Below are 18,091 nucleotides of genomic sequence, written 5' to 3'. Positions count from 1 at the left end.
GTCAAAAATTATTATCCTGAAAGAAATAATAATCCTTTACTTCCTCAATCAATAAGAGGTTGTATTATTGGAAAGAGTGGATGTGGAAAGACTAATTTACTTATGAATTTGCTATTAGATTCACCTAATGGTAAAGGAGAAGAATACCTTAATTATGATAACCTTTATATCTTTAGTACAACCTTATTTCAACCTTGTTATCAAGCATTAATTAATGGAATGAATGAAGGATTGAGTAAAAAAGAAATTACTAAGTGCTTTGAAAAGCAAGACTTCATTATTGAAATTCCTTCTAGGAATCCCACTTCTCAAGGTGAAGAAAAGGACCCTAGGGCACAAAAAATTATTGAAGTCCATTCTTCTGACAAAATAGAAGACATTCCAGATCCTTCATCTTTAGATGTAAATAAGAAGACTCTAATAATTTTTGATGATCTTTTATTAGAAAAACAAAATAAAATAGAACAATATTATACTAGAGGAAGGCATTCTTCAATTGATTGTTTTTACATTTCACAGAATTATATAAAGCTTCCAAAGAATACAATTAGAGAAAACGCTAACTTCTTTATAATATTCCCACAAGATAAGATGAATTTGGATTACATCTACAGAGATCATTGTAATGAAATAAAAAAGGAAGAATTTCTTGAATTTACAAAAGAAGTTTGGTCTACGAAGTACAACTTTTTAACAATTGATAAATCTAGTCCCATGGAAGATGGAAGATTCAGGAAATGTTTGAAGTATTTTTATATCTTTTGATTACAAAAGCCTAGGAAATCTTTGATTTTTATCTACTTCAAAGAATTAATACTCTTTTGTATGAATTCTATTTGTTCTTGAGGTGTTCTTTTATTTCTTAAGAGATCTGTTTTCTTCGGAGTATTAATTTTTGGTTCTTCTTGAAGTCTTACAGGTCCTTGAACATTTGAAAAATTGATACAAAATCTACCTGAAGAGTCTCTAATTCCAGAATGTTTTACACCCTTACAATTGTGTGGTATATCATATTGAACCAAATATTTCTTTATTGTTTTCGGAGAAATACCAGTTTTCTGATGGGATGAATTTATACTATTCTTTTTGAAGTTATAGATTTTGAGTTCTTCAATAAGTTTTTCAACTTCCATTTAATTACAAATATTTTTTTACAATACCAAAACACCAAAATACCTTATTACCTTATCATTCCATATTTCCATATTACTTAACCATTTTACAATACTTAAATACAATAATACGATACTATAAGACTATAATACGATACTATAAGAGTGTAATAATTTTTACTTATATAAATGAATAGAACTCCTAACGAAATAGATCAATTAAAGTTATCTAAATTCGTAACTGATATTAAAAAGCTTGATGGAACAAAAGATGTAGATTTCTCAGAAATTCTAGAATACACTCAGAATGAACATACAAAAGAAATAGCTCAGAATTATTTAGATGCTTTAGAGAAAATGATAACAACCATAGATAGTTCTAAATTATCCACAAGTGATAAATTCAATTACAAGTTTGCTTTTACTAAACATATGACATCAGAATGCAAAAGTGAATGTAAGAGTATAATAATCAATTGTCTCGGAATTTCAAATAAGAAAAAATCTATGATGATAAAGGAAGTAGACAACGCATTTCAAAAAGAAAGAGATGAACACAATGAGCTTAGAAAGAAGTATAATGAGAAACAAAAGGAACAAATCGTAAAAGTTCCTTCAATAGATTTAGCTCTTACTATAAAGAATAAGAAAACATTAACAAATCGAGAATGTTTAGATTTTCTCAATGATCTAGATATAGATGATACACTTCTTGCTGATAAGTTTAAGTTAGTGTTTCTGAAGATTTTCCAAATGTTTCAAGAGCATATGTAAAGAAAGGTATAAATAAAGAAAATAACATTATTCAACGTCATCAGCGTCAGCAAGCTAATACTCCTTTAGGTCATTAGGATTTACAATCCAATGCCTAAATAAATACTTGGTAAATCTTTCTTTTTTATTTTTCTCCTATGAATTAATTCATCTAAAATTGCATGGATTTTGTTGTATTCTCCATTATTTCCAGCTTGATAAGAACCTATTGATAATCTTAAAGAATCCATAAGAGCATTGATATCTTGAGGTAAAAAGTTGTATTTTTCAATTTTATATTGTATTGAACTTCCTGAAGAACTTTGACTACTTTGACTACTTTGACTACTTTGACCTTTGGTTACAAAATAATTATCTTTAATAAACTTCCATTTATCACTAGCATCAGCATTATATCTTTTACTACTTTTATCAAATTTTTGATACAGTGCATCTGAGCAAAGTAAGATTTCTCGATAATTTTGAATATCATCATTTTTAATTTTACTCAAATTTGGAGATTTTTTAGTTAATAATTCCATTAGACCAGGAGTTGCAATGTAAACACAATTATTGATTTCCATTGTATTGTCATCAAAGCTTACTTCTTTATTTCCAATTGAATAGCCTTTAGTATCATTATTATACCTTATTGAGTATCCTGCATTACTTTTATCTCTAGGATCTTGAAGATAAGTAGCAATTAGACCACTAACTTTGATTTCCGAAGTTTTACTTGGTGCGGATTGGATTTGTTTAGTAGGAGTTCCTGGAGGTGATAGAATTTGTTGTTGCTGTGTTACTCCTTTAAATTTCACAAGTGAATCCGAAGGAGATCCTTTAAATGAGTTAAGAGTTTGAACTATCTTATTCTTTTCATCAATAATTTCTTCCTGTAATTTCTTATTTGATTCTAGTATGGGTTTGAATACTTCTATACGATGATCTTCTACGTTTTCTAAATTGCTGCGCTCTTCTAAATTCTTGAATTTGTGTTCTTTTCTATTCTTCAAGAATGAATTTATTATTTCATTCCTTTTCTTGGGATCATAGTTTTCTACTGAAGTTGGAGGCATTTTTTGAAAAAGTAATTTATTTAAATTCGAAGAATCCGGAGATCTACAATCTTTATAAAAAATTATTGTATTTATAAATGGAAGAAATTACTCAAGAAGTAAGTTTCCAAAATTTTTCTTTAAATTCAACACCTGTTGAAGAAGAAGATCTAAAGAAAATGAAAAGAGATGAAGTTCGTAGAAAAGTTGCAATGATTGGAAGTGAATTGAGAAAATACATTCTTAAATCCAAAGAAATCCAAACTATGAGAAAACAAGAAATGATTGACTTCATAATGAAGTTTAAAGACATTACTTTCGCTGAATCCGAAATTTGAATTTTTGTTTAAAAAAATTTTTCTATATAAAAGGAAGTCCTACATCCTCTTTTAAAATTTTGAAAAATTAATTACTTCTAAAAAAATGGATCATTTCAATTCAATGTCAAGAGATGATCTTCGTAAAGAAGTCATTAAACTTCTTGATATAATGTCCGGAGGTGTAAAAAGTAAAAGAATCCTAAAATCACAACAATTAAAATCTATGAGTACCCCAGAACTTCTGACATTTATTAGAGAACATTTACAAGTAAACCAAGCTGAAATTAGAACATTTCCAAATGTTCCGCTTAAAGAAATATTTCCTTATGATGATCTTATTTTTAGTGATTACAAAGAAACTAGAAAAGGAATTGTAAGAACAACAACCTATAGAAACAAAAGTAAAGATCTAAATTTTGATAAATACTTTGACCTTTTTGAGAAAAGAGGAATTGAATATTACATGAAAATCATTACAAAAATAATGAATTCTTTCTTCGAAAAGAACAAAAATTTTGTAATTAATGATATCAGAAGTGATACTTCAGTTAAAATATATTTGAAACTAAGGAGGAAGCAAGAACTAAGGAGGAAGCAAGAACTAAGGAGGAAGCAAGAACTGTCCTCACCAAATTCAACTCAATCAAGGCTTCAATACAGGGGTGCTTGAATGCGTCTCCCCGCCCAGACCTCTCCAAACCAGAACTCGAGAAATATCGACAATCCTGGAAAACGGTGATCCAAAAGAACAACGAGGCAGGTCAAACCATTTATACGGTTCGCAATCTGGAAGTCGTCGAAGTTGTCTACAGAGAAAATCAGGAGCCGTGGCCATGGGCCAAAAAACACTCGATCCCAGAAAATTTCTAAAAATTGGTTATACCAATAGCTGCTCAATTAAGAACAAAGTCCTCCAACTCGATCTATGGTCTTCTAATTCCAACATCGATATTCTCTGTTTAGTGGAAACTAAAATTGATTCAAACTATCCTGACTCCCTGCTATCTCTTGATGAAAAATATGCTGTAATCGAAACAGACATGGCGGAGGTCTAGCCATACTAATCAAGAAGCCTATCAATTATACGGTAGTATCACTTCCGACACATCTTGAATCCGTTGAAATTCTATCTGAGGATATCAAAATACATGGCAAAACTACAAGATTAATTGTAAGTTACAATCCGAATCACAACTACTGTTTTAAGGACCTTCGAGAATCACTTAACATACTCTTGTCAACTGAAATTCCATCTATTATCACTGGAGATTTCAAGTGTGCCCATGTTGATTGGAATTCATATACAGCATCTGATTCTCAATGCCAGTCACTGTTGGACTTTTCGCTTTATAATGGCCTGACGCAATTTGTACAAAATCCAACAAGACTCGAACCACCAAATATATTGGATCTGGTGTTCACTAATTCCATGGACATTATTCGTGATGTCATTGTTGGTGAGAAATTCAGTGACCATTGCAGGATTGAGATTGATACCTTTTTATTGCTTAATTCTATTTCACCCCTCAAATCAACGAAAAATTTCAAAAAAGGAGATTTTAGATCGATGAATTATATTCAAATATCGACTGGGATTTACGATTTTCAACAATGTCAATTGATGAAATGTTTGATGATTTGAGAGGAATAATTCTGGAGCTTATTGAATCTTTTGTACCAACAGAAACTCATCGAATTCATAATATAATTTATTCCAAAGAAACCAAACAATTACTAAAGAAGAAATTATTGATTTGGAAGAAAGCAGGTAACTCGGACGAGTATAAACATGTTTCAGCATTATTCAAAAGGTCTCTCGTGAAATCTGAAGAAGAAAGAATCTATAAACGTCTGAATTCTGGATCAAAAAAGTTTTTCGGATTTATGAAATCGAAATTTAAAGGAAACAGTGATATACCGGCAATACGATATAAATCTAATGAGAATTTATCATGAGTGATGAAGGAAAAGCCGAAATATTTGGAGATTGCTTCAGTGAATTTTTCAACATTGACAAAGATATCCTTCCTGCTACAGGGAATCTAACTTCTAAATTCAGCTCAGATGTCATATTCACGCCGGAGAATATCGAGATATTACTATATAAACTGAAAGGCCGAAATAATACTTCTCCGGATAGTATCCCGTCAATATTTCTGAAAAGATCTCCCAAACTAAGAAATTGGCTTCATTCATTTGTCACGGACAGAAAATTTCAAGTCAAAATCAATGATATACTATCGAAGGAGAGGCGCGTATTGTCCGGAGTCCCGCAGGGCTCCGTTCTTGGGCCTACCCTCTTCTTGTTATATATTAATTGTATTGGTGACAAATTTCAAAGTGACTATCTACTGTTTGCAGATGACTTGAAAATTTATAATACGAATGATAGATTGATTGATGCAGATTTTATTGAATTGGAGAATTGGTGCTCGAAGTGGAAAATGAAAGCGGCTCCTAAAAAGTGCGAATACATCAAATTCAATGCAACAAGAAAATATGCCAACTCCAATGTTATGAATCCCAAATTAAATCAAGCTTTGATTCCCCCTGTGGAAAATGTACGTGATCTTGGGATCTACTTTTCCAGTAACTTGAGTTTCCATTATCATTATTCGTTGATTATTCGGAAATCACATCAGAGGATCAACATGTTCTTTTCCATTCTAAAAAACGCATCGTGGAGTGTTTTTATAAAATGCTATACAATTTACATACGCCCTTTACTCGAATATGGAACGATAGTCACTTCTCCAATCCTAAAGGATCATATAATAAAATTGGAATCGGTGCAAAAGTCATTTGTTTTCAGAATTTTCAAAAAATTCAGGATGGCATACACTTCATACTTTGAAGCACTGGAAGAATGTCAGCTAAGTTCCTTGGAGTATCGCAGGCTCTATAATTATTTGGTCTACACGTAGAAAATTATTGTTTCCAAAGAAATTATCATGGAGATTCCAATTTTCGAAATATTTAATCATGCTGGATCATTGCGACGTCACAAATACTATCTCAAATCACTTATCAAAAACTCAACAAAAATATCTTCTCAATTTCTCTCTAATAGAGTAATCAGTTGTTGGAACTCTTTACCCGCCAAAGTGTTTCCGGTGAAGCCCTCGTCAGCGGCTTTCAAAAATCGACTATTATCCTGTGATCTAAAACATTTTCTTGTCTTGAATTCAACTAATTACTAACTCGGTTTTTTCCTTCATCTCCCAATTATTACAAATGTATGTCCCTGTTATATTTCCTAGTTTCATAGACATTTCACGTGTTAGTGGTTTTCTCCCCTTCGTTGAAATAAAAATAAATTAAATTAAATTAAATTAAACTAGAATTCAAGCAAAAGAAAGACTCTCAAAAAAGTGAAAACTTTGCTGTAAGATCAGAAACTAAGGAATTGTGTGTTGGTGAAGATCGAGAAGAATGGTATCATCATGCTTGTCAAGAACTGATGATGAACATGGAGAATTTGCAATCAAGAGGTTCTGGTTGGACTATTTCAGGAATAAATTACCTTGAGATGAATCAAACTATGTGTAATTCACCTAGTGGTTCTGCTTATATAGAACTACCTGAATGGGTTAAAAATAAGAAAGCTGTGGTGAATATCAAGAATAATGATAATAAGTGTTTTATGTGGTCTGTGTTAGCACATTTACATCCTGCTGATCGGGATTCAGAAAGAGTTACTAAGTATATTCCTTTTGAAAATGAACTTAACTTTGGAGATCTAACATTTCCAATAAAAATTAAAGACATAGATAAGTTCGAAAAAATGAATGATCTTGTAATTAATGTTTTTGAATGTACTGAAGACTTCAATGTAAATAGCAAGAATATCAATAGACTGAGATCTTCAAGAAGAATTACTTCTGATAATAGTAGAGTAGTAAATCTATTCTATCACCAAAATAGTGAAGGAAATTCTCATTATTGTCTTATAAAAAATCTGAATAAATTACTAAATAAACAAGGAGAACATCAAAAAATATTTTGTGTCAGATGTCATTGTTACTACAATGTTAATATTAATAATGAAAGTAGATCGAATTATCACCGACACTTGGAGGATTGTGGTAGAAATAAACCAATAGAACACAATTTATCTTCTGAAAAACATATCAAATTCCAAAATATTGGTAAAACCCAAAAGCATAGATACGTTATTTACGCAGACTTCGAAAGTATTATCAAAAAATATTACACACAATTGAATAATCCAGAAGAATCTTGGACTACTGATGTTGGAAAACACATTCCAGCTGGATTTTGTGTTGTTTTAGTTGATTCTTATGAAAAAAAAATTTATGCTAAAAAATCCTACATCGGATATGATGCTGCTTTAGAGTTCAACAAATACATCATTGAAATATCTCGAGAAATTTTGAAATTAGGTAATGTGAGAATGAAACAATTAAGTCAAAAAGAATGGACAGATTACAATGAAAACAAAGAGTGTCCTAATTGCAAGATTAAATACAACTCTAAAAATATGAAAACTACTAAAGTTAGAGATCATGATCATTGGACTGGAGAATATCGTGGACCTCTTTGTGGATCTTGTAATTTAGCGAAAAGAAAGAATAATTTTATTCCTATATTCTTTCACAATCTTAGAGGTTATGACTCTCATCTGATTGTTGGATGTCTTGAAAGTACTAAATATTTATGTATGCATGACATTGAAATATCAAATATCTCTACTAATACAGAAAAATTTATTAGTTTCAGTTATAAATTACCTTCAGAGACAAATAACTTTTATGATAGAATGGAGTGTAGATTTCTAGATTATTTTTCTTTTACACCATCCTCACTAGATAAACTTGTTCAGAACATGACCAGTGATAATTTCAAAATCAGTAAAGATTACTATTCTTCTTGCAAAGAAGTTGTTGAAAAATTTGAATTGATGCAAAGAAAAGGTGTATATCCATATGAGTACATGGATTCTTTCAAGCGATTTCAAGAAATGAAACTACCTCATATTTCTTTATTTTATGATAAACTCAATGGGAAAGAATGTTCACAAAAAGATTATTTATATGCTAAGCTAGTTTGGAATAAAATGAATTGCTCTACTTTAGAAGATTATACTAGAATTTATATGATCAATGATGTCCTTCTTTTAGCTGATGTTTTTGAGAATTTTAGAAACTTAAGTCTCAGGGTTTATGAGCTTGATCCTTGTTGGTATTTCACAAGTCCGGGATTAGCTCGGGATGCTATGTTAAAAAAGACTAAAGTAGAATTAGAAGTACTTCAAGATGTTGAGAAATACCTGATGATTGAGAAGGGAATAAGGGGTGGTATTGTTAATGCTGTCAAAAGATACTCTAAGGTTAATAATAAATACACTAATACTTTTGATCCTTCAATTCCTTCAAATTATCTGATGTACTTAGATGCTAATAATCTTTATGGTTGGGCCATGAAACAAAAATTACCTACAGGAGATTTCCAGTTTGTTATTCAGTCTTTAATTGATGTTCTCAATGATGAGAGATTAAAAATAGAGGATTATATTGATTATTTGAAAAATTTAGGTAAAGGATGTATTTTCGAAGTAGATTTGGAATATCCTAAGGATTTACACTCAAAGCACAATGATTTTCCACTGTGTCCAGAAAATGTGAAAATTAATAAACAAACTGTAAAAAAGTTGTGTAATACATTATTTGATAAAGAGAAATATGTTATTCATAATGAAAACGTGTTGCAATGTCTGCAATTAGGACTAAAAATTAAAAAGATACATCGAATCCTTACTTTTAAGGAGAGTAAATGGCTTGAATCTTACATTGAAATGAATACTAATCTTCGAAAAACAGCTAAAAATGATTTTGAGAAAGATTTTTTCAAACTTATGAATAACTCAGTTTTCGGTAAAACAATGGAAAATGTTAGAGAAAGAGTTGATGTCCGTTTAGTTACAGATGAAGATAAAATAATAAAATTAGCCTCAAAACCTAACTACAAAAGAACCATCATGTATAACAGTGAGTTATCTGCTGTAGAAATGGAGAAAACTAATATCGTTCTTGATAAACCGATTTATATAGGTTTTGCTATTCTAGATCTGAGTAAGTGGTTGATGCACGACTTTCATTACAATGTTATGCAGAAGAAATATCGAAATGTAGAGTTATGTTACCAAGATACTGACAGTCTCATATATGACATCAAGACTGAAGATTTTTACAAAGATGTGGAAAAAGATATCTATTTTCGAAGACATTTCGATTTCAGTGATTATTCGGAAGATCATGTACTTCATAGCACAGAGAATAAGAAAGTTGTCGGAAAATTTAAAGATGAATTGAATGGAAATATTATAACTGAAATAGTTGCTCTAAAGCCTAAACAATATGCTTTTAAGACTCTAGATGGTGATGAAACTAAGAAAAGTAAAGGTGTTAAAAAGAATGTTGTCAAGAATGAGTTGACTGTCGATGATTATAAGCACAGCCTTTTCAATAAGACTGTTGTAAGAAAGACTCAATATACTATTAGGAGTGTTAAACACACTATTTTCACACAATGTCAGAATAAAGTAGCTCTCAATAATGATGAAGTTTCTACAGAACATAAACGTTATATTATTAAAGATAGTCACTCGACAATGGCATTTGGAAATGTCAATATTAAACCGAATCTTTTATAAAAGAAATAAAATGGCACTTCTGAAGTCTTCTGAAGTCTCTAATAGCTTCAATAATAACAAACAATTATAACCACAATGGTGGGTTCTGAATTTTTGAATTTGAAATGTTGAAAGTTCTATTTTTCTATCTTTTCTATCTTTAAGGTATTTTATGATTTCTTCTGGTGGATTCAATCCAAAAGAATCAAAATAATAAATATTTTCTTTATTCTTGGAGTAGCAGACCCAATGAGTACCTTTTCCACTAGAAGAATCTAAATTTACAATACCTACTTCTTTATTTTTAATCTTTGTAGGCAAAGTATTTCGCATAAAAACACCACGGAAATTTTTTATCTTTAGTGTGTCTACTAATTCTAAGAGATCATAATTTGTCAGAGGTTTAAGATTTTGGGAAAAGCTCATTTAATAGCGATAAAATCATTGAAAAGTCTAAAAAATTTAAAAGTGGGCAAAATGGGTAAGTGGTGCGCCAGACATATTTTGGTCATTTTTCAAAAATGACACATTTTGGGGGAATTAAGTATGATTTTCAATGAAAAAATGTTTTTAAAATGTTGAAAATCTGCAAAAATCGCATTTGGGCAAAAAGGTGCGCCAGAAACAACTTTTTCTATACTACTTAAATTTGTGAAATGCCTGTGGCCGCGGCCCAAGGTCCCACAAAGAAAACTATCGTAACCTAAAAATGTTTTTTCCCGGATTTACTTTCGCGTTTTATTCAATTTTTTCACTATCAAAAAGTTTTATCTTCCGACTTGTAGAAGAATAATCGAAAACTCGTAAAAAAAATCAGCCAAAACGGACCGGAATTGACCTAGTTACGATTCTTCAAAAAAATTTCTACAAAATGTCGAAAATGGGGGTACGTGATACCTACTCGATTAAAAGGAAAAAGGTGGCGGACAGTGATAAATGAGAAAATAAATACGGAAAAATACATTATTTTTAGGTTACGGTAGTTGTCGTTTCGGCAAATTCGGACAAGACCACCGGCGTTTCTCATCCACAGTTCCGATTTTTTTTGTACTAGAACAATATGTCTGACTAGAAAGGAATTTTCAAAAAACAGCTTTATTCAAAAAAATTAAGCATTCAAAGTTCTCTTAAGGGACACCACAGCAGTTGGAGATGTAATATTCGTATTGCTAGGACATGCACTCGGCAATTTCACCTCTTTTCCATCTTTCACCACTTCTTTCGATTCTTTGTAATCTTTATTTTCTTTCGAATTTTCCACAGGAACTGGAGTCGGGAGAGCATCTTTTAATGTGAATTTCACTTCGTTTCGAAGGACGGACATCGCATATTGTTTTCCAGCTACACAGTCGTTTCGCCTGGAATTTTTTTTTTGGAAGAAATAAAGTTTAGAAAAAAATGGACTGTGCTGTTTTGTAATCCTCCAGAGTTATCTCTTGAGAAACTAGAAGGCCATTGGATAAAGCAAATTTTGGACAATAAATATGTGAAGAGATTCTGTGATCTTAAAATCATAAAATATGAGATCACGTGAATATCTGATCGAAGAAGGTGTGGGCAAGCAGTTCTGGTCCATGAAGTCTCTCACGAGGACGGTAACGAAGAATCTCTCCAATGAAATCAGCCCATTCCTGGCTCACGTCGCCTAGGACCTGGTACAACGGGAAAATAATTTCGACATACATTTTTTCACAAAACATCATTGAATCCAATAACTTTGACATCTGAAACTGGATCAATCATCTTTGCGACTTTCATATAATCATGATCTCTCGGAGATGGAATCCCAATTGCTTGCGCAATCAATTTCAGCATCATATCTCTCGCTGTACTCGGAAACAAAACTTTTCCTTTCATCATTTCTCCAACAACACATCCAGCACTCCAGACATCAACCATCCAATAATATTCTTTTGATTCTAAAAGTAATTCAGGAGGACGATAGAATCGAGTCACTTGATAAGACGTTGAGTGACTGCCACGTTGCACTATCTTGGCACTTCCGAAGTCGGCGTTTTTTAAAATTCCCCTATCAACATCAATAAGAAGACTGGTTTTATTTCACGATGGACAATCATATGAGACTGCAGATACCGTATTCCTTCAAATAATTGCCACGTGACAGCATTTGAACTACATTTTTATGAGGCTTCCTTCTTATTCCTGATAGAAATAGCAACTCGAAATTGCGTTCAGGTGTCTCTGAAAAATAAAAAAAAATCTTCCAGAATACATTGATTTATCCCACTTGGCCAAGTTTTCTTAATTGCGATCTCCTGTTCAGTTCCAGGTGACACTAGAGTTCCTCTGTAGACATTACTGAAAACTCCCCAAGCATGAAGTCTCAAATTTGCTATTTGCATGATGACACGTTGCTGTGATGGCAGTTCATATCCGGTCTGAAAATGTTTTTATGGGTGGAGCCATCGGATGAATACCTACTTGAAATACTATTCCCTTATTCTCATCCTCGTTCATTTTTGGTTTCTTTTATCAAATTTCAGAAATAAACAGTTTTTAGATGAAAAGTCTTTTTATTATTCACCAGCAAGCTGGTGCGTCTTCGGCGCGATTTAACCTTGTTTCTTACAGGTTAATTTTTCTTAAAGGGTCACGTGAATCCATATTAATTTTCCAAGCTTTTAAAAAGTAGACAGTCTGACACCGGGACAGACAGACGCGTCTAGCGTTTTATATATAAGGAAGATGTGTATCCTTTTCCCATTTTTTGTCAGTTTTTAAGAATATATTTTTGATTTAACTTTTGATTTTTTTTTTCTTAACTTTCCCTTAATTGTTGGAAATCATTGACCAACCAATTGAAGTCATCATTGTAAAAATTACAAGGAATATACAGTATTTAGGCATGTAGGGTACAGTATACGGTATACCCAAATAGACATCGTAAAAATACTTAATAAACTTTTTCGTCTGTCAGATATCACATCAAGGAAAGAATTACTGCAGGGAAAAATATTCGAAAATGAAATGGATTACTGTAGGGGGATAAAAAAGGAAAAAGGATTACTCTAAAGGAAACATTTTTCGAAAATTGAAAAAGGATTACTGTAGGGGGAAAATACTCGAAAATGAAAAAGATTACTGTAGAGAAAAGTATTCGAAAACGAAAAACAATGGATTAGTGTAGGGAAAGGGAGATTTTGCGAGATTGTCTCTAGCTCTGATTATCTTTCGTTTATTGTCTCCGAGAATATAAAATGAAACTAGGTTACTGTAAACTTATTAGTTTTAGTGTATAAAATAGAAACAGTTTTCCACAGATTGATCATATTTTTGATTTTCTTAAGCTGTGCGAATGAAACATGTATTTTCAAAAACTGCGTCTTGAGTAACGCTCGAACCTCCACGTCACCTCGATTTTTCTTCCAACTTTTCCATGTTATCAAACGCCCAAATCAGTTCATAGTTTCTATTTCGATACTACAATGAGTTTGCAGCCGGAAGAACTGCAAGATGTCATGAATTACTGTAAGTTTTGAGAACCTTTTTTGGAATCTTCAAAAAATTTTGTTGTTTTTAAGTGTGTCTCGCTGCAACTGCCTCCATCACTGGAGCCGTCATTTCGATCGGTTGCACTGCTGGACATCGGGAAAACTTCAGAAACCGAGGATCAAAATCGAAGAGATCAAAGAGGCCCAAACGATCGAAAAGTTCCAGAAATCGGAGTGATAAGGGAAAGAAATCGAGTTCAAGACGCAAGAAAAAGTTGAGAAAAGTGAAAAGTGAGAAAAGTAAAAAGAGCCAAAAACGAAGTAAGAAACATAAAAAGAAGAAGAGGGGAAGTAAGAGTAAAAGTAACAGTTCGAAGAGCAAGAAAAGTCGGAAAGAAGCCTCTGAAAAGAGGAACTCGAAAAGAGGAAGTTCTCGAGGTCAGAAACCAATTGATAAGGATCGCAGGGATGATGATAGAGGTAGCTCTCGGAGCAAAAGAGATAGTAAACGCAGTCAGAAGTCGATGGCTCTTGAGAAGAATCGAAGTTCAAAAAGCAATCGAGATTTGAGCAAAAAGAAAAGTTCCAGAAATAAACGGGATAGAAACAGTTCTAGAAGTGGAAAAGGAAGTTCTCGTGATAAGAAAATGAGCAATTGTGGAAGTGAAAAGAGTCGTCATGGCAGCAAACGAGGGGACAGTTCTGGAAAAAACGGAAAGGATTTGAGTAAAAACAAGAGCTCTCATAGTCTTCGAGAGGACAGAAAAAGTTCTCGAAGTGGAAAGGGGAGTTCTCGTGAAGAAAATGGAAGAAACGGAAAGGATCATCGAGACAATTCTCGCAGTGAGAAGGGTCGCTCTAGAGAAAGTAAGGGAGCTCTTGTTCCTGTTCCTTTGGATAGAAAGAAATCCAGAAGTAGAAGAGAGGAGAATGACAGAGATCGAGGGGAAAGGAAGAGCTCTAAAAGCAACAGAGAAAAAGGTTCTAGACGCAAGAGATCGACAGATGGATCACAGAAATCAGCAAGAGGTGTCATTCCGTTGGAAAAGAAGCCGAGTTCCAAAAGTAACAGATCGAAAAAAGACAGAGATGGAGACAACAGAGAACCTTCTAGAAAGAAAAGTTCCAGGGATAATGCAAAAGAAGAACGATCCAGAAGTAAAAGATCAACTGTGGCACCAATGGATGGAGGTGGTTTGGAGCGAAAGAAGAGTTCTCGCAGCAATAAATATGATGAGATTGATGAAAAAGGAGCCCCATTGAGTAAAAAAAAGAGTTCTAGAAAAGAAGGAGAGGGAAGTAGAAAGTATGAAAAAAATATGAATGAAGAGCTGGATAGAAAAAAGAGTAGCCGTGATAATAAAGTGAGCAATCGTGGAAGTGAGAAGAGTCTTCATGGGAGCAAACGAGAGGAAAGTGACAAAAGGAGATCCAGCGAACGAAAAAGTGCTAGATCTAATCAGGTCGAACGGAAATCCGGCAGTAGAAATGTGGAGAAGACTGAACGTGGAATGAGCAAGTTGAGAGCGGATGCCTTGAGACGGATGGAACCGAAACCCCTGGTGGTAAGTGATCATGGATTTCAGAATAAATCTACAAAGTTTCAGTCCCCTAATGCCAATTCTGATCGATTCAATTGCAATGAAGAAGGGTGCCGAAAGAGACAATGCTCGAAAGATGCTCGTCATTCACAACAAGCCAGAAGATCAGCGTCGCAGAGATCTTTGAGAACAGCCAGAGAGAAACGAATGACAGACGGAGTAGGAAAATCTGATGAAGAAGTGAAGAAAGCTCCTTCTCAAAAGTCAATAAAAATCGAGGATGAAACTAGGGCACCTCCTCAAATTTCATCGGAAGCTCCGATGAGATCTGTGTATCTTGACACTGGAAAATCGAGCTATGGAGAACTTTCGAAACCATCCATGCAGCCTGATCAAAAATCTGTGTACTATCCATCTTCCAATGATGCTCCAGTGGAGAAAAAGAAGTCGAAGAAATCGATTAAACAAACGAAAATCGAACAGCAGCCAAGTGTTAGAAAATCTGTGTCAAAACAAGAAATAAAGTCTTCGAGACCGTCGAAAACTGCATCGAAACGAAATGTTCAAAATGATTCGAAACGTCGTCCACCTACGAAAACTGCGTCGAAAAAAGATGTGGATAGTTCGAGACCGAAATCAAAAGCAGTTCAATCCAGCAGAGCTCCCAAGGGAAGCGATCACTCACACAGGACAAAGAAACATCGGAAATAGGTAACTAAGAGAGAGGATTTGAATATAATTATTTTTTAATTGCAGATGTCACCATGCCACTGATTTCTTCTTCTTCTCTCAACACAGTAATCTCAATTCGTTTTTTCCTTTCAATGAACTTTTCTTCCCAGCTTAAATATCCAGATTATAACACAAGATATATTTGAAGTGCTCACAAACAAAAAAACTGAATATTTCCCCCTACCGAATATTTCCCCCTACAGTAATCCTTCTGAATCTGTCATCTTTTCTTTTCATGGGACTTCAACCCAATTCTCAAGCGAAAATGGGAAAGTCGAGCAGCTCCCATTCTTTGATTTTTGCCGACCTACAAAAGAACAATGTTAATTCCGAAATTTCACATTCTCAGGGAAAATGGCTCGATTGCCATTTCTTCTCTTCTTCGGATTTATATTTCAGGCTGCCAATGCTGAAATTCCAGGCGCAACTTCTGTAAGTTTATCGTTTTTGGTTTACAGTGAAATACATTTTCAGGCGCCTGATCCAGTGAACGATATGTTAGCAATGAAACTTGCCACGAGGCTTCTGAATGCGTTTGATCAAAGAAACTATACCGAATTCAATGATTTCGATGTCCGATTCACCTTTGATGATTGTCGTCATGATTACGAAGCTGCCGAATTTCTGGCAAAAGTGGAAAAGTTTAGAAACACATTTGCAGCAGGGACAGTCATCAAGGCATGCTTTTTCTTAAAGTTTTGAGATAATATTCTAACTTCCAGTACGCCTTCTTGGATGCTATGCGCATCGTTCGTCAATACGACGGGATTCAATTCACTATCCATGTGGAATACCTTGGTCAGCATCACGACGTTCTGGCGAACTTCCAAAGAATCAGACTGACAACTGGATCGAGATGGAGATGGGTTCATGCGTGGAAGAGCAACTGCGTTCAGGATCATACCAATGTTATTCCGGAAAGTTCGATGAGACAAAAGATTCTGTCGTGATTAAAAAAATAGAAATCTGATATCCATAATAAACTAATTTATTTGATAAAACGAAGACTTGGAAGATTGCTGTTTTCTGATTCTTCTTCTGAATTCCTAACAAGAAGTCATTCTTCCTGATTGAAGTTTCCAATTCTTCGAAACGACGAATTCTGATTCGGTAGATCTTCCAAAATCGGTAGTAATTGTGCCGAACTTGTGGGATCCGATGTACAAAATTTGAGTGTTGCTCTCCAAAACTCTGGCCATTGGAAGATCCGTAGATCCGATCATATCCATCACCTCTTCTGAAAATCAAGTTTTGAATTTCGAATTAGAAAATCCTCTCGATGTTTCTTACTTTTTCCAAGTTTTGTATTCTTACATCCCTCGTAAACGAAGGAGTCTTCGAATACGCTTCCGACAATCTTACGATCTCTCAGCTCGATTCCTTTCAACACTTTTCGAACCAACTGTTCTCCTTTTGCAACGTCTTCTGGGATCTTTGTCTGTTTGGCAGACACAAGAAGCAAGAGAAGAGTAGAGAGGAGAACAAAAAGTTGAAGTTTCATTTCTGAAATAATCGTGTTTTTGAAGTTAGGGGTAAGAGATTCAAAATTGGATTAGTATTAAAAAGTAAAAGAAAAAAGAGGTAATGAAAAAAACCTTCGGAATTACACGTCATAATATGTAGGTTGACACATGAAAAAAGTTTGTTTTAAGCTAAATGAAAATCAAAAACTACAGTATCTCTTGGCTTCTTTGGTTCAATGAATGTCTTCTCTGCTTATTTTTAGATCCGGTTATTTGCAGTTTCCCAGAAGAATAATATTCTGACATGGAATGACTCCCAAGTGTTACCCTTGAAAAAAATTGAGACCTATATAATTCGAAAGAGCGTAAAAAGTTATTTTAGAATCCAAGAGGAATAGTTGATAAAAATTTTTTTTGGGGAGTTATGGCCCAAAACGTACCAAAAAATGGCTATAGTTTCAAAAAATCATAACTTTGTCTGTTTTTGTTCGTTTGTTTAGATTAAAAAAACAATGAATAGAAAATTTATTGATCTTTTGGAAAATTTTTTTTTTGATTTTTTTCTCATTGATTGGATTATTGATTTTTTGAAAAAACCGAGAAATTTTTCAATATCTCAAAAATCCCAAGTTAACTTTTTTTATTATGACCATTGAACTCAGCACGTTTGATGGCATAGCTATGGTCAAACTTGATGAAAACAGCCAAACTCTTTTTTAAACATAATCAGAAGAACCTAATTCTATCAATGGCTTGAACAGAATTTCGAGTTAGGCCCTAAAAATGAAAATATTTACGATTATTACAGCCAAATCCCTATTTTTAGTGAATTTTGACATGTAATAGGGCATATCTATGGTCAAACTTGATGAAAACAGCCAAACTTTTTTAAACATAATTAGAAGAACCTAATTCTATCAACGGCTTGAACAGAATTTTAAGTTAGGCCCCCTTACAAAAACAAATGTGCCCCTCACCATACCGGTCGCCGAGGACAACGAATTCAAAGCA

At 33.4% G+C, this 18,091-nt stretch overlaps 9 protein-coding genes across 9 annotated transcripts; 7 read left to right on the top strand and 2 right to left on the bottom strand.

The window, feature by feature from the left end:
• Positions 1–219: 219 nt before the first annotated feature.
• Positions 220–765, top strand: CBG25244 (the record flags this gene model as incomplete). Its single annotated transcript, XM_045244384.1, has 1 exon — positions 220–765. The coding sequence occupies one exon, from the start codon at positions 220–222 to the stop codon at positions 763–765; it is 546 nt and encodes a 181-aa protein (XP_045098264.1).
• A 536-nt stretch (positions 766–1,301) lies between these two features.
• CBG25245 lies at positions 1,302–1,886 on the top strand (the record flags this gene model as incomplete). The annotated part of the gene is made up of 1 exon (XM_045244381.1): positions 1,302–1,886. One exon carries the CDS (start codon positions 1,302–1,304, stop codon positions 1,884–1,886), a length of 585 nt encoding a protein of 194 aa, XP_045098265.1.
• Positions 1,887–3,099: 1,213 nt separating this feature from the next.
• CBG25246 lies at positions 3,100–3,258 on the top strand (the record flags this gene model as incomplete). Its single annotated transcript, XM_045244371.1, has 1 exon — positions 3,100–3,258. The coding sequence occupies one exon, from the start codon at positions 3,100–3,102 to the stop codon at positions 3,256–3,258; it is 159 nt and encodes a 52-aa protein (XP_045098266.1).
• An 85-nt stretch (positions 3,259–3,343) lies between these two features.
• On the top strand, positions 3,344–9,913 carry CBG03969 (the record flags this gene model as incomplete). Its single annotated transcript, XM_002639336.1, has 3 exons — positions 3,344–3,613; positions 6,590–6,737; positions 9,858–9,913. 3 exons carry the CDS (start codon positions 3,344–3,346, stop codon positions 9,911–9,913), a joined length of 474 nt encoding a protein of 157 aa, XP_002639382.1.
• On the top strand, positions 6,072–10,171 carry CBG03970 (the record flags this gene model as incomplete). Its single annotated transcript, XM_002639337.1, has 5 exons — positions 6,072–6,160; positions 7,252–7,919; positions 7,981–8,027; positions 8,084–9,736; positions 10,058–10,171. 5 exons carry the CDS (start codon positions 6,072–6,074, stop codon positions 10,169–10,171), a joined length of 2,571 nt encoding a protein of 856 aa, XP_002639383.1.
• A 695-nt stretch (positions 10,172–10,866) lies between these two features.
• Positions 10,867–12,370, bottom strand: CBG03971 (the record flags this gene model as incomplete). The annotated part of the gene is made up of 7 exons (XM_002639338.1): positions 10,867–10,956; positions 11,088–11,250; positions 11,423–11,544; positions 11,609–11,811; positions 11,987–12,094; positions 12,141–12,291; positions 12,335–12,370. The coding sequence occupies 7 exons, from the start codon at positions 12,368–12,370 to the stop codon at positions 10,867–10,869; spliced, it is 873 nt and encodes a 290-aa protein (XP_002639384.1).
• Positions 12,371–13,338: 968 nt separating this feature from the next.
• On the top strand, positions 13,339–15,596 carry CBG03972 (the record flags this gene model as incomplete). The annotated part of the gene is made up of 2 exons (XM_045244354.1): positions 13,339–13,381; positions 13,435–15,596. 2 exons carry the CDS (start codon positions 13,339–13,341, stop codon positions 15,594–15,596), a joined length of 2,205 nt encoding a protein of 734 aa, XP_045092542.1.
• Positions 15,597–15,971: 375 nt separating this feature from the next.
• Positions 15,972–16,567, top strand: CBG25247 (the record flags this gene model as incomplete). The annotated part of the gene is made up of 3 exons (XM_045244351.1): positions 15,972–16,049; positions 16,092–16,250; positions 16,340–16,567. The coding sequence occupies 3 exons, from the start codon at positions 15,972–15,974 to the stop codon at positions 16,565–16,567; spliced, it is 465 nt and encodes a 154-aa protein (XP_045098267.1).
• A 96-nt stretch (positions 16,568–16,663) lies between these two features.
• CBG03974 lies at positions 16,664–17,118 on the bottom strand (the record flags this gene model as incomplete). The annotated part of the gene is made up of 2 exons (XM_002639340.1): positions 16,664–16,854; positions 16,908–17,118. The coding sequence occupies 2 exons, from the start codon at positions 17,116–17,118 to the stop codon at positions 16,664–16,666; spliced, it is 402 nt and encodes a 133-aa protein (XP_002639386.1).
• Positions 17,119–18,091: the final 973 nt, after the last annotated feature.

Source organism: Caenorhabditis briggsae (assembly GCF_000004555.2).
Source record: "Caenorhabditis briggsae complete genome, chrI, whole genome shotgun sequence".
NCBI classification, from domain to species: domain Eukaryota; kingdom Metazoa; phylum Nematoda; class Chromadorea; order Rhabditida; family Rhabditidae; genus Caenorhabditis; species Caenorhabditis briggsae.
Note: the sequence above shows the minus strand (reverse complement) of the source record. Positions and strands in the feature narration are given on the sequence as shown.